Source organism: Sceloporus occidentalis, unplaced genomic scaffold (genome assembly GCF_023333645.1).
Source record: "Sceloporus occidentalis isolate IW3139 unplaced genomic scaffold, rSceOcc1.0.p SCAF_48, whole genome shotgun sequence".
Classification (NCBI taxonomy): domain Eukaryota; kingdom Metazoa; phylum Chordata; class Lepidosauria; order Squamata; family Phrynosomatidae; genus Sceloporus; species Sceloporus occidentalis.
Window position 1 is genome coordinate 300,752 of NW_028317028.1, and position 15,711 is coordinate 316,462.

At 36.9% G+C, this 15,711-nt stretch overlaps 1 protein-coding gene across 2 annotated transcripts in view; it reads left to right on the forward strand.

The window, feature by feature from the left end:
* LOC149289049 (kinase suppressor of Ras 2) overlaps positions 1 to 15,711 on the forward strand; it is a 175,801-nt gene that overhangs the window by 56,114 nt on the left and 103,976 nt on the right. For both annotated transcript variants that reach the window (XM_089491065.1, XM_089491064.1), the window contains exon 3: positions 2,456 to 2,606. In XM_089491065.1, the coding sequence (XP_089347191.1) occupies positions 2,456 to 2,606 (151 nt within the window). The remainder of the gene's footprint in view (positions 1 to 2,455; positions 2,607 to 15,711) is intronic.

Sequence of the window (15,711 nt, forward strand, 5' to 3'; positions counted from 1 at the left end):
TGCTGTTCCTAAACACTTCCACTTTCCAATAATACCACTTAAGCAGGGATGAAATATCACAAACTGACTTATTACAAAGGTGGCATCCTATTAAAGCACCACACATGAATTCACTGAGCTCCTCAGAACAACCCATTTTTTTCACTAATGTTTGTAAATGCAGACTGCATGGCTGGATGCTTGATTTTATACACCTGTGGCAATGAGTCTGATGGAAACACCTGAACTTAATAATTAAGAGGAGATCATGTAAGATCTTGTTTTACATGATAAAAATGGGATTGGGTTCCAGACCTAAGGTACTACACCCAGTTTTCCAATAGAGATCGCCTGGCAAGTAAGTCTAAAGGATATGTGAGTGCGTGGAACAGTATAGAATAACGTTTTCTAAAGTGTACTGCTTAACGTATGAGAGTTAAACGGATAAGACCTTCTATTTTACAGAGAAAGTCCATAACATGGTACATGATATAATTCCACAGACTGCACATTAAAAATATAGACTGTACATATGACACTCAACTTTCTATAGTCCCTGTGCATAGCATCCATACAATTACCTCTGTGCCCTACTCACATGGTCCAAATTAGGCTTGTACATTCGTATTTGGGCGAACATGAAAACGAACACGAAGGGTGCGTTTTCATTTTTCAGCCTGAATACCGAAGAAACGAACATGGCGGCGGCAAAACGCATACGAAGACACACGACACGAAGAATCTTCGCGTTCGTCTTTGTCTACTAATCTCCCTGGTCTCTTCCCCATCTAGCCTACCTCCTCTATGCAGCATTGCAAGGGATAATAGAAGCGTAAATCCGTGCGAGTGAGCCTATTGGTCGCCTGCAGGAGCCTCCTCTTGCATCAACCGATTGGTTGATGCCAGAGAAGGCCTCTGCAGGTAACCAATAGAGTCGTTCGCACAGGCCCTTTAACTCCTGACGGCGCAACTTGGCCTGGGAAGACCATGGTCTCCCCGTTCCAAGAGTTAAAGGTCTGTACAAGCGACTTTATTGGTCGTTCGTACGGACCTTTAACTCTTGGAGCGGGGAGACCAGTGGTCTCTCCCGGCCAGGTTGAGGCACCAGTCTGTACGAGCCACTCTATTGGTCGCCAGCAGGGGGCTCGTCTGCCATCAACCAATGACGTACAGGTGTACGTCATTGGTTGAGGGCAGAGGAGGCCCTTAATACCCAGAATCATAGCTAATACACTTGACTATCATTGTATCAGAATATTCTTAAATATAGACATATAAATGTGTGTTGTGTAAGCGCTACACGTTTTTTTATTTTTATTTAAACACTCCATTAAATCAGTGAGTCAGGCATTAAGTTCTTGACTAATTTTTCCTTTCAACACAAAAAAAAAAGGTGACTTACACAAAAACAAATTGATGAAAAGTCCTTCATATGTAAACACATAAAATAGACAAAAAAAAAATGCCATTCGAGCACATCTTGGTGAAAAACGACATTAGTATTCCGATGCTATTGTTCCTTGAACTTTGAAAGTATCTCTGGCATTGAACACGTTTAAAACAATCTTATTGCCTTAATCTACCGGGATTGTTTATCTGCAATATGTTATGGAAAAAGCTTCCACGCCAAGACTCGAGTACTTACAGAAGAACGCAGTGTTTATGTGTCCCTCTGGAGCAGTTAATTACGCACGTGTTAATTATTCACTAGTATGTTGCCACAGTATAGTACACATGGGACGTGTATCTAAATCGCCTCCTTATCTAGTTTTTTAAATACGCTTTTGCACCTTTAAGTATTAACATCAATATATATCATATTGTTCATTTTCCATCTAAAAAGTGATCTTCATATTTAATTTGTAATTTGTGTTTTATTATTATGCTATTGAGTCAGAGTCAATAAACATTATATAAATATTGTCAGCCTAATTTCCCACACAAAATTGTATATGAAATTTGAAAGTGTCTACTGGCTTTAGTTTGCTTTAACTGCAGAAGAACAATGCCCATAGATTACTGCTTTTAATTCCTTACTATATCAAATAGTGTTGTTTATTATTTTTATTATTATTAAAATTATATTACTACTACTACTCTTAGTGATCCAACATAGTAAAACATAGTTATGTGATCCAACATAAATAAACCCATTACACCGAAAAAAAAAGCTAAATTGCAGCTATATTGTGATTACATTTTTTAGGGGTCTGGTATTTTGTGTCTTTCTATTCTCTTATCTTTCTGATGTGTCAGATGAACTTTGTTTCTATTCCAATTTTAAAACATTAATGCCCAGGGTCTGGCCTAAATGCTAGCCATCTGGCATCCACCTCGTTTTGGGCCCCGACCCATACCTTTATGTAACCAAGAGGCACATGGACACTAATCTTCCCATCTATCATACCTAAAGACACATTTAGTTTTGGAAATTATTGTCCCCTGTTAATTAAATACATTTTTTATTTTTTTTCAGGAAATTGACCCGGGGCAACTGTCCTTGGAAGAGCTGATGGACATGAGTGATAAGCAGGTGTGTGAGACCCTGGAGAAGTTTGGTGCCAACAGTGAAGAATGTGACCGTTTAAATGCTTCCCTCTCCTGTCTGCGCAGTGTTTACAAATCAGGTAAGATGAGGTTACTTTACCTAAACGAAAGCAGGAAGCAAATACACCCATACATGAAAATATATATTTATGACACTATCTTTAAACTATTCATTGAGACATACTTATGTTTCTTAAAGATTGACAAGAGCTAACAGTACATTTTAGTCTATGTATAAATCTAGACCATGTCATACTAGTGTCAAGACATTTTTATGATTTAAAGCCCTGCTTTATGCTTTTAAATACAAACAATAACTTTGTGAAGGTTACATTTGAAGGAATGTGTTCTTTTTTCAGATGTGGTACTTACACATTTTCCAGGTGATCAGGAAATAACAGTGTATATGGAAATAGCCATTTAGTTTCCCAGGAGATCAGGCTACAAACATTGTGCTCAAATCACAGAGGCCACTTAGCCATGGCTCCTAAAATCATTCTTTTGCTGCAGTTTTTGTGCGATTTTATAATTAGAATTAATACTTTTCTTTCTAGCTTTTAAAATGAACAAGCTGGCAGCAAAAATGGTCTGGTTAATTAATCCATTCATTCAGCCATTCATCATTTAGATGTGGCACAAAGTGAGAAATCACTTCAAGGAGCAGGGTTTGAGACCCTACAACGCACCCATAGCTATGTCATTGGGTGATTGGTATCATGCTAGACAAATGACAAAAATGAGTCTTAAAGAACTGGTCGTGTGATATACAGTATTAACTAGGTCATCAGAGAGAAGGACACTTCATTTGTATACAAGATGGATTTGTATGGTCTTAAGTTGGTCGTTAATGCAAGTTGTGGAATGGGATGGCCCAACTTTAACTTACCAGCCTGAATCTTCCAGTCACTTTGGGGTCAGCTGTCAATGTAAACTACATAAAAAGCAGATTAAGAGCCCAAGGATGGGTTAATGCAGTCATTTATGACATGATTCTTTTACCTGACCATTCTTTTAATTAAAAGTCCCTGCTGCGTTATTGTGCTCTGTCAAGTGTTTTTACATGTAACGTAAAATGGAACAAAGAAAGACAGGCATTGCAGCCCCTTTAATGAATCTGTAACTTATTGCTTATCACTAGGAAATACGAACCATATGTAATACAGAAGCAACTTCCTAGAATTCATATATGAAAAGCAGCTGCTGAACTAATTCTGTAAAAATAGTATTGTCAAACATTATTTTTTTTATTTATGATATAGTAATGATGTAATTTGAGAAACAGATTCTGATAACTTTAAGTTTCTTTGAAAATGTCAACATTCTCAAACACCCATCACAATCTTAAACCTCTCATTCTTTCAATGAAATCCATTCCTGCGTGTTTGATGATTTTCTGCAGGAAGACAGCCGGTGTTGCAAAAATACACTTACAATTTCAATTTTAGTAACACCAACACAAAACACATTCCCTTTCATTTCTTTACATCTTGCCCAGACATTGATGTCTTTGTCTCTGCTTGCATTAGTATAACAATAACTAGAACACATGTATATGATATCTTAGCAGGCAAACAAGCTTTTTGTAATGTTCACCTTATATGTTTTGCAGAACAGGTTGCTGTCATGTTACTCTATCTTGGCAAAATAAGCCACTTTATTTACATCTATAGTAGGACATTCTTACAGCTCGAGATGGCTAGTAGATGAAGGTTTCATGGTCTGTCTGGGCTACGAAATCTGCTGGCGCTCTATAAATAAAAAAGAAAGGTAAAATGTAATGTTTGTTTTACGAAGGCTCCAGTGCAGTTAATGAATTACAAAAAGTAAGGCAGTATGGTGAATATCCAGTCTTCTGTAAATAACAATGAATATATGGATTAACAAGATATTTTGGCATTTGCAAATGTGTTTTTTTTAAATCAACAGCATAATATCAGATTAGGAACCATTCAGAAACATGATGAAATTATGTAGCCATTTTGGTTTATTAAATAAGGTAAATCTAATTTTATGACAACTATTAATCTCATTTACCTTTATTGCTATATACGTGATAAATGAGACCTGGTTTGGTTATGCCTGTTTGCCTCTCTATTTACTTGTTCCTAGAGTACTTTTAATATTGTTTCTAGAACTCCCAAGTATGATGGGCTATGTTTTGTTCCCTTTCCCAAACATATGCAGTGTTTTTCCTCTAGAGGGCGCTGGCACTCCACACCAGTAAAAAAAAGAAAACCCTAGTTCTATTGAGTGCCTACGATTTTTTACATTCCACAAGGTTTGCTTATTTATAATCTGTTTCTGATTTCACTTGCAGAACTAGTTATATATCATCACATTTATTTACATTATACTTTTAAATATTAGTTGTTCCGTGTCTTGGCTAATTATTTTTTTTTTTTTATGAGTAGTATCTTGAGTGTCCACTGTGTAGAAGAATAATTTTGAATTGGAGTAATGATGATTGGATATGAGGTGGAGGTTCCACAAGCAAACCTATAATCAAACTTTTGTATGAAAAAAAGCAGTAAAATAGAATATAAAAGGTACAAAGTAAAGATAGCACCTAGAGACATTTTGCAAAGTGAGATGGACAATGAGGGTAACGGGTGGTTAGGAGGAGGTAGGTTTTGGAGAACTGTTACCGAGGTTCTGAGTGCCATTTTTGATGTTGGCTTCTAGACTCATGTTAGTTACTGAATTTAATGGTAGAAGCTGTAGAAAAAGTACATTTCAAAAGCTTATTTGAGAGTTATTTATCACAAATGATTAGTCAGTGTGAGATGATGGCAAATAGATATATGTAGAAACTTATCTATTCAGTAAGTCACCTAAAGTCAACTTGATTTGACTCCTGAACTTTAGCACTGGGAAATGAGCCATACAAAATTAAAAAGAAAGATGCCTGACACACACAAAAAAACATGACTATTTGTTTTGCACAAAAGTAATTTAATACGCATTCGTTATGCATTACACCGTCTCTTTTGATGACAATGGAAAAACAGAGGGACATAATTTGTTAATGAACAAGAGAGATTATAATGGTGTAAACATTAGGGAGATATGTGCCTCATCCCTCCCATGTCTTCTGAGAGGAGCAAGTAAACCAATGGGGGCCCTAAGCCGCTGCCTAATCTGTTTATGTGGTAGCACCATCCCCTGAGTGAATTAAGATGGACTTGCTTCTTGCGGAATATTTATATTGGTTGGGATAAGTGTAGTTCTGTGTCAATAACCTATCCATTAACCCCTTTAAACACTTAGAGGCCTAGTATTAAGTACCTCAAATTACATGCAATTTAAGATGTGATAGGAAAAATTCTAAAGAGCATGGATCAGACTTAAAAGTTGGTAACCTTAAATCATCGCTTTTTTTTCCAAAGCATTTGTGATGGGCCTGGAGGTCATGGGGGGGTGCTTGGGGAGACAGTCTCCAGTGTTTTTTGTTTTGTTTTGTTTTTTTTAAATAGTGGACAACTTATTAGAGGGGGTCTGGAGGAAGAACCCTCACTAGGATGAAGCAGGTGTCAGTCAATCAGGAGAGACTTGTCAACTCTCCTGATTGGCTGAGAGTTCCGAAGCCTCTCTTGACTGGCCCTCTATATAGAGCTCGATGTAAGCTGCATTCAGCACCATGTAAGAAACCCACTGTGTTTGTGTGATATATGTGTTATGTTACTGTGTTTGTCTGTTTGTGTGACTGTGTGTGTAATGTCTGATAATAGAGGGGGTTAATTATCTGAAACTGCTCATTTTGATGATGTTTTGTCCCTAAACGGCTTGTCTACACCATCTTTGCGCTCAAACAGCTTGTCAGTGCCCCATAAGGCTTGTCTGCATTATCTTTGCGTCCAAATGACTTGTCTACACACCCAACAGCTTGCCTGTGCCATCTTTGCCACCTTGTGGTTTGGAGGGAGGGCCATCTGGAAAGGTGGGCCTAGACCATTTGTTCTGTAAGGGGTGCCAAAACATCCGATGGTGCCCCTGGATTCCAGCACCTTGCAGAGCTGAGCATCTTAAGAGAGATAGTTTTCACCAGTCCAGCCCTGTAATAGCTGTGCATTTTTCACACTTGAATCCTTGCTTGTGTAACCAATACCAGCTTTGAGAAATAAATTGGATATTTTGGCAGATCATGATAAGAAGAACTGATGTGATAATCTGTTACTTTTAATCAATAAAATGTGTTTAATCTTCTGCATTCTATATTGAAATATTGGAAAAAGGTGACAATAAAAAAGTGTGATGGTGTCTTGAGATATGCAATACTAATTATATTTTGGCTTCTCAATATTCTTATCTATTATTATTCCAAATACCCTTGTAAACAACCTATACTAAGACTAACCAACTGTTGATATGAGCTGCCATGAACTCTCAGATGGAACATTGACATAATACAAGTTTTGGGACAAATAAGCCCAACTAGGGTAGTCCTCTGTTATTAATATGAACCAGCTACATGTATTTATAGGTTGATGTGGTCATATAGAGACGTGCACTTTGCTTAATCCGCTACCAATTATCAGAAAGTTATTGTATGATTGAAAAGACACAGTTTTCATGGGTTTAGAGGAACCATAACAAAAACACGGATATCCTGTATGATGCAAGGCGAAAGGCTTTTGGATCTATACAGTGGAACGTTATTGTAGATAGATCAAACATTTTGGGATTCATTCACTAAAAGGAGAGTTCGGGAGAGCTGTGGCTTTAACTCCCTCTCTTCACTCTGTATAGTGAAGTCAAAGGGGTGCAACCACCACTCTGCAGCAAAGGTTCCTGTCAGCTCTCCTTTTTAAGTGAATAGACTCCCAACCAGTTTCTTCTCAAGATGGCTGTTGTACTTTCATATTGTTTAGTTAAACCAGTTATAGTTATGTGCACATTTGACTTAATGTTACTGGCCCCCAAATATTCTTAGGGCCTCCATTGGTCTCTAGGTCAAATCTTATAGTTAGTGTATATTGTTTATTTTGCATTCGGAGGGCAGGTGCCCGTATTGTCTACTTCAGATGCTGGTTTTGGGCAATGGATTCCTACTAAGCTCCTGATTCCTGACAAAGCTCTTTATTCTCCATGCACCTGAAAAGCCTTGCTCTCTTATTAGCCCTCTGTAGGTAGAGACAGCCCTGGAGTGAGTAGGTTAAGTAGCTCTATTATGCAGTATTATTGGTAATAATATGACTTGTGCAGTATGTGCTATCGTCAAAACACAGCAGGATCATTGTGTACATTGTTAAGCACTATAAATTACCTAATCTAAAAACTGTAGCATTGTAATAGCTTTGGGTTAACTGGTAACGGGGTAGAGTTTGTAGGTTTGGGTCAAGGTATTAAGGTCAGTGTTAGTAGCTGGGTGATAGTTAAGGGACAGATTTGAAAGTTGCTATGAAGCAACTCAAGTGAATATTATTCTTTACGAATTGATATTGCAGATCTTTGCTACTTAATTTCTTCTGAAACTAACACCTTTATATGACAAACACTAATGTAATGTGTGAAGTATAGGAATATTTTGTATTATTAAAAATGTATTTAAAGATATTTTAATCATGGAATGCATACTGTGCCACACAACTTAATGTTTTGGCATTTGTTAGGAAAGAGGGAATTAAAATTGGTACTTTTTTCAGTAATGTGAACAGTGGAAAATCTTGGTATTTTAAGTTTTTCAGCAAACTGGAAACATGGTTAATAACTTAATTGGACGTTCTATTAATCAAACAACTAGAAGGATTCTGATGGAATATTAATCTGCTCTATCTGTACTGTGTGTCGTCGTGTTACAAATGAATCATTTTCTCATTTACCATCAGCTTGCAATCTATGGGTAAGTTTTGTTATTTCACATGTCTATGAATAGTTGTGCTGTGAGCTAGCATTGACAACCTCTGACTGCAGAATATCCTTGAAATGCATCAAAGTCAATAGACACTCTGTATTTATGTTTGGTCTTAGGAGGCTACATGGGGAACATTAATTAAATGACAGGCAAATTCTCATATAAGGTACAAGTTAAAATAAAAATGGCCAAAACGTGACCATAAAGCTGTATACTATGGAGAAAACAAGAAATTCTCAAGAAATCGAGCATATTTAGACTCTTGTACAGTATATAGAACAAGCATGTGTGATAACTATTACACTGCATTTAAGTAATGTTATACAATAAGCTCTCTTATTCTACACCTATACTACCATTTACATAACCACTTATATATTGAAAGTTATTCATTTTTTCCCCCTTTCCTGAACTTCTTTGGATTGGCAGATTGTAGATGCGTAAGATAAAGAACCTCCCAGTAGGGGTAGCTGTACAGCCATGTCTTTGTCAAGGAGGTACACATCAAAAAAATTAGATGTTTTCATGCGATATTACCCACTGTCCAGTGATGTATGAAACACTTTTTTTTAATAAGTAGCTGCATTTTTTTTTGTGGGGGTGCATAAAGATCCACCTCATGTTGCATTATTATGACCTTTTGTCTTTAGGTTTTAATGATTCTCTGTAAAAGCCTCTTGTACACAGGAAAAAGGGAATACATTTCAAATGAGTAGGCGTAGAAATGAATGATTGGGAACCACTTCTGCCAGATCAAGAGGGCTTCGTTAAGCCTCATAAAATCTATATAATGTTCAAAAGGGAGGAAGGATTGTTGCCCTATTCGAAAACTGTGCATATATATTATACACATGATATAAAGTGATGTACTTTCAAAGTTTTTAATATGTGGGCTTAAAAAAAAAATAGTCTTGCATTTATTACTTGGAAAATGTAACAACTTAAAAATTACTTCTCTCCCAGCATAGTTGCAGAAATAATAAAAAAACAAAAAAACAAAAAAAAACAACAACTTTCTACCTTTCTGCCATTTGAGGTGTAAGAAAAAAAATGAAAAGTTGTTTTATTTATGGTTTTAATCAATCTCAGAAGTAGGGGGAGGGGAAGGAGATAAATTAAATCTCTGCTGCTGTTCTGATGCATCCTCCCTCTTATGCGTTTTGCATACCATTAAACATGATATACCACATATGCATATTACCTTAGCTGTTGATGCATCTTCCTTTGTGCTTCTTTGATACTGGTTTCAATACTTTAAAGGCAATGTAAAACGAGAATGCTTTAAAGGCAATGTCATTTCTCTAGAAGTACTATGCAACAATCAGCAACCAAAATGAGTGAGTAACTATTATAAAAGCTTCCTTGATTGAAGAAACAGGACTCATTTTTGCAATCATCTAACTGGTTAATAGTAGGCGTATATGAATGTTCCTCCCCATTAAGTTATTTCTCCATTTCGTTAAGATACTGCTTCGTTTTGGGGGGGTTGTTTCATCCTTTATACGTTGGGGAGGAGCAATTAGCTTTTTCAAAGGAGAAGACGTGTAAAGAAAAAAGGTAGTAATCGAAAACTAGATGGTCAATGTAAGGTAATCCATGCAGAGGCAAGCAGAAGCATACCTCCCAATGGGCCAGGTTTCTCAGGAAAGTTCCACTTTCGCAGACAATGGGGATCAAAGGCTAGTTGGGTTGATTTTGTGAATTTGCTAAACTAGTAAATAATATTACTATGCTAGAAATTCTGACTGTTGAACATCCTGCTGTAATAACTGAATCTTACAGAACTTAGTGCCATATGGGCAAACAGGCCACTGTGTAGAAGCATATTGATGACCCCCTGGCTCTCAATAGGTATCTTGTTGTTGTTGTTTTTTTATGTATATGCATATACATCCAGAGGCAGAATACACAGACATTAAGAAAGAGGCACATAAAAATATCCAAAGGGCACGCACTGTATGAGTGTCTTTTAAAACGGTATATTCATTAGCAAAGGCACCTGGGGAGCATTTGAATTACTCTAAGGGGCAGTAATAAAACAGAATGTTTCCGTATGGTGCCACATACCAGCTGTCACAAAGACTCTTATTCAACCTCAGTGGATGGTCTTTATTTAAACTGCTCTTACACTGTATTGTAGAAAAAAAACCTTGTTGGGAAATATTAAGATTTGGACTGAAAATCCTAAGAATGGTGGCTGTTATTATTATTATTATTATCTTTCTCTATGACCTTGTCTTAATGCTAATGAGTAGACTCCACACAGTAATTGTAACGGGTTCATTGACAGCCAGGCTGGAGCCATCTCTGAGTTCCTTGGGGGCCCTTCATGACAGGTCATTCAGTAATTGATTCTTTTTTAGAATGTAACAGTGATGGTCCTGCTGGAATCAGTTAGCAGACCATGGGGCTTTATCCAATAACGGTTGTGGTTTTAACTCACTTCACTATTTATTCAGAAGGTCCAACACACTATACAGTACCAGCTAATTTCTTCCTGCAACAGTAGCACACTAGAGTCGGCTCTATAAGTGAAGTCAAAGAGCTGAAAATATTTCCTTGTGTTACCTTCAGCATTTAAGTAGACACTATAACAAAGTGATAACGAATGTTTGCCAATCATCCCAGTTCATGTCTCTGATAGTAAATAGGGTTTAAATGTTTCTATATCTGGAGGTACCCTGGCCTCTTTTCTTTTACTCCCGTAACCTGGTGATGTTTATTTCGTATGCTCTGAATAGTTTTTACTTTGATAAATGTGTGTAAAAGACTAAATGTGCATTTTAAGAATTCTGTAAATGTTTCCATGTGAAATATTTCAGTGTATCTGAATTGCATGGCTGGGCAGGATTTTATGACAATTATAAAGATAAAGAATAATTACTGCAGGTAAATGAAATATTTCATGTCACTTTTGGTTAAGATGGGCAACGGAGGAATAAAAAAGGAGGTGATCCGAGTTAATCTCTGTTGCAATTAACAGTTTCTGCCTCGCTCCATGTGGGCACGTTCACTTCTACGATGCAATGCTTGACAGTCCTTTCAAACTCTGGTTCATATTCTATTCTGTTTATACTTCAGTGGCTTTGCTTGAGAGATTTGAAAGGCTTGGTATAATCTTTGGGTGTTCATATACATACATTTATAGAGGTATGCAGTACACTTATAATGCTACCTAAGGTTTAGTGAAGGTAGTACACATTTGACTGGGCAACTCTATTTGGGATATGATTCTACTAAGACTGTCTATAATACAATAGACAACACAAAGTAATGAACACTGTGTATTAATGTTTTCATACATAAAAATATAAAATGATAAATAACTTCCACATTTACAGAGTTATCTCCTTCCCATCCAAGACCAATGGTGTCCTTAAGCAATGTTTGTATGTTGGCAATACGGTTATCGTGTGTATATGTCATGTGCTGGTGTCCTATACTCTTATTAAATCAGTAATTCTAATCCTATTATTCTAATTCTGTATCAGTTATACATGGGCCAGATGTAGGCTTTTTTTTTTGTAAAATACTGAACACACCTTAAATGTTGGCCGCTATTGTATTGCCTCACTGATTTAGGGTATGGTCCAAGGATCCAAAGTTTTTTTAAAATCTGGTGGGAGGGAGTGCAAATTTGTATTCATTTTGGTCCTGACGGTCTGCATATTGGTGGTCCTGGAGTACACTATAGCCCATTTTGCACTTTTACTACTAAACTACTTTAAAAGCAGTTATGATGTATGTGTCTCCTTGCCAGTTTTGGAGATGATGTTGTATGTGGGGACCTCTGTGTATACTTGCAGGGTTATCATTATATTTGGGATGTTGGGTGGATATTGATGGAATAGGCATGATAACTTTGAGTAAAGACGTACTTGTATCAGAGATAGTGGTGATGGAAGTGTTGGCAATAGGAGTATTAGTATCCGCAATGGGGGTAATGTGGTTATTATGGCATTAGGTAGTGGGCAAAGTGCATTAAAATAAATGGTAAGTGCAATGACAGTGGGAACAGTAGTGAAAGAATATATTTTACTTAGAGCTTATGCATGAAAGAATACCTTCCAATGTCCTTTTCATGAGTATTAAATAAAACATGTATACATTCAATGTAAAAGGGTTAATATAAGCTTTAGTGTACTGTGTACTTTGTGATCCATTTAAAATTATTGGTTAATATTAATTATCCATTAATTTTACATGTCATGATCATGATTTTATGTTTTCTCGTTAACCCCTTTGATAGTAATTCAGCTATATTTATATTATGCTAATGCTGTAGAGCTACATGGAGCTGGTTAGAGGGAAAATTGTTTCCCAAGGAATCAAACATTTATTGAGTTCCTGGTGGAAAAAGAAGAAATTAAATGAACACGACTCTTAAGTAAATATGTTAAAATGACCTAAAAAAGCTATTGGAGAAATATATTGTGTATCTGCAAACAATATACAAACATTAAACAGCCTCAAATCAGGATCGAGGTTTAGTGAAAAGAATCAGAATTTCATGTTTAATTAATTTCTAATTTAACTTATAAGTAGGAAGTCACGATTGTTATGGTAATGTGATTAATATAAATTTATTTTACGACCAATGCATTTCAGAAAGCAAAACACAAGCGTTTTAGGAACGTGACAAAGAAACGGAAACAGTGTCACATTGTAAGGTGCATCTGTCCTTGAATGTAAATAATGCTTCACAGGATAAAAAAAAACAAAACAACTAGTATGGAGAAGACGACATATTGAAATCATGATTAAAGAAAATAGTGTATGAGAACAGAAAAAACACACACACACACACACACACACACACATACTATATATACAATCCAGAGTAACGCTACACACAGTCTTGGGAGAGTAAATTCCTACCTGGGTGCATCTTCAAACCAAGTTCCATATACAGGAAAGTAAACCAAGCACACCAAGGATTTTTTGCTGAAGGCCAGTAGAATTTATTCACCTTTAGTAGGTAACAACAGAAACTTGATGTTTCCACCCCGAATACAAACATGCTCATATCTAAACTCTCCTTTATCATTTTCTGTATCATGGAAACAGTTATTGGTAAAGGAGAAAGTGTACATTTGCATACGACTGACTTGTAGTGAAAGGGGCAACTGTGGATAAATGCCATTAAATCAGTTGTAGGCAGTGCTATAAACCACACACCTCAAAACGAACCAATATGTATAACATCAAGGCACGTGCAGGTGAAAAACCTCTTAAATCAATTTAATGGGGCCAAAAGAAAAACACGGAAGCATATGGCACGCATGAAGCTAGTTCCAGACAGGTGTCACTGTGTGTTTAACCAGAATGAGGAGTCTGCACACTCCAAAAGAACCCAGATGCTTAACTGTGCCAGGAAGGGCCAGTTCCCCAATAAATCCAATATATAAATAAAGGCTCCAGGCACTCAAGAGTTCTAACGTCAGGCAGATTTATTGAGACAAAGAACAACTTTTCAACCTCGCAATGAGGTCTTTTTCAAGTTCAACACTGTGTGTTTAAGGCCATTGCGGTTACAAGCGTGTGCACTGAATACGAGACAGGCTTAAGAGGCATTACAGTATAATAGCAGTGCAACGGCAAGAGATTAGAAATGAGGGAGGACACTGATGAAGTAGATGGAATGATTGATGAAGGGGTGAGAAAAATTATACATCATGTATAATCTCAGTGCATAATTTTTTTCTTCTTTCTGACATTCTCCTCAAAGTGAAAGCCAAGTGTGCGGGTTGAGTTAAATTGGCAAAATGTGGCATAATTAATAATATTGTGTGACAACTGCAACAAAGTGACTGTACAAAAAGACAGTAGGTGATTACCAGCAGGAGCAAGGCACTTTAACAAAAAATTTTGAATTTAAAAATGTAAAATGGAAGAAGTCGAAAAACATATATTTGGCATTGCGATGCCGTAACATTATATTTATGATAAAAAGATATTTAAAAAAAAAACATGCTCCATGGTGACCTTACTCTGTGTCTAACATGCATCATACTGTGATATGATGTCATATCCTGGCGCTCTGTGTGGTAGAGGTAAGAGGCTGTGAATGACTCAGGGCAACGTTCAACTGGTTATGTCTCTTTAGAGATCTCTGGCTAGACCTCACCTAGACTATAGTGTACAGCTGTGGAGACCCCATCTCCAGAATATATATAAATGACCTGGAGGGAGTTCAGAGAAGGGCTAGAAATGTTTTTCAGGGTAAAAGGTGTCAGGAAATATGAAGGGATCTCAATACGCATAGCATTTAAATACAAAAAAGCATTTAACAAACTACGGGGGGGGGGTTCAAAAAGACGACTACATTGTCAGAAGCTTACATGCATGCCCATTGTAATGTGACAAAGAAAGACATATATAAAAGGTGAGCTTTATTGAATATACTTGCAGTTAAAAAAATACAGGAATGTATGTACTTGCTATCGTCCGCCAATAAAATATATTATCTTTTAAATTGTGTATTCAAATTAGCATGTTAGTATATGTTTTTATCTTCTTGAATTTAATTCTCAATATATTTGTGAAGTGTGCCTGAAAGAGATTTACTATTTTACTAAGTGATGATAACAACTCAGTACATTACATTGAAAGTACATTTCATTTATACCGCTATAAAAAAAAATCTTACGCCACTGCTCTCTTTATGTTTCATCATCATTAAATTGATGGAATTATATGAAATCTCCATTTTTCAATACAGAGTAATTTTACATTTAAGATTTCATAAATGTTATAAAATATTATACTGAGTAGATATATTGTAAATGATATAATTTAAGATATAAACAGAACACACAAATGAAATTATAAAAGGCTATATAATTGCATCATAAGTGACTTTAACTCAGGGCCCTCTTTTATCCATTAAAATCTTCAGAAATTTAGTAAACTAATATATCACAGTTATTAAATACTAAATACTGTTGTGGTACTGTTGTGTTTTTTTCCACAGTGGGCAAAATATCCTATAATGTAAATTTCCATGATGTTCATCTGGCAATAGCAGACTGGCTTGGAGGCAGTGGCTGAACTACCGGGGTCGCAGGGGTCGCGAGCGGGCCCTGGAGTTCTGCCAGTCAGGGGGGCCCAAGGGGTGCCGAGCGGTTGCTGAAAACGACCGCTCGGCAACTCTTGGGCCCCCCTGACTGACAGAAATCCAGGATGCCTCTGCTCCCTGCTGCTGCTGCTGCCGCCGCCGCCGCCTGCCTCAGCGCTGCCCAGAGTGCAGTGTTGGGAGCGTGAGGCGTTTGTCTCGGGTGCCAGCGCTTCACGCAGAGCGCCGGCATATGACGTCAATTGCCGGCGCTCAGCAG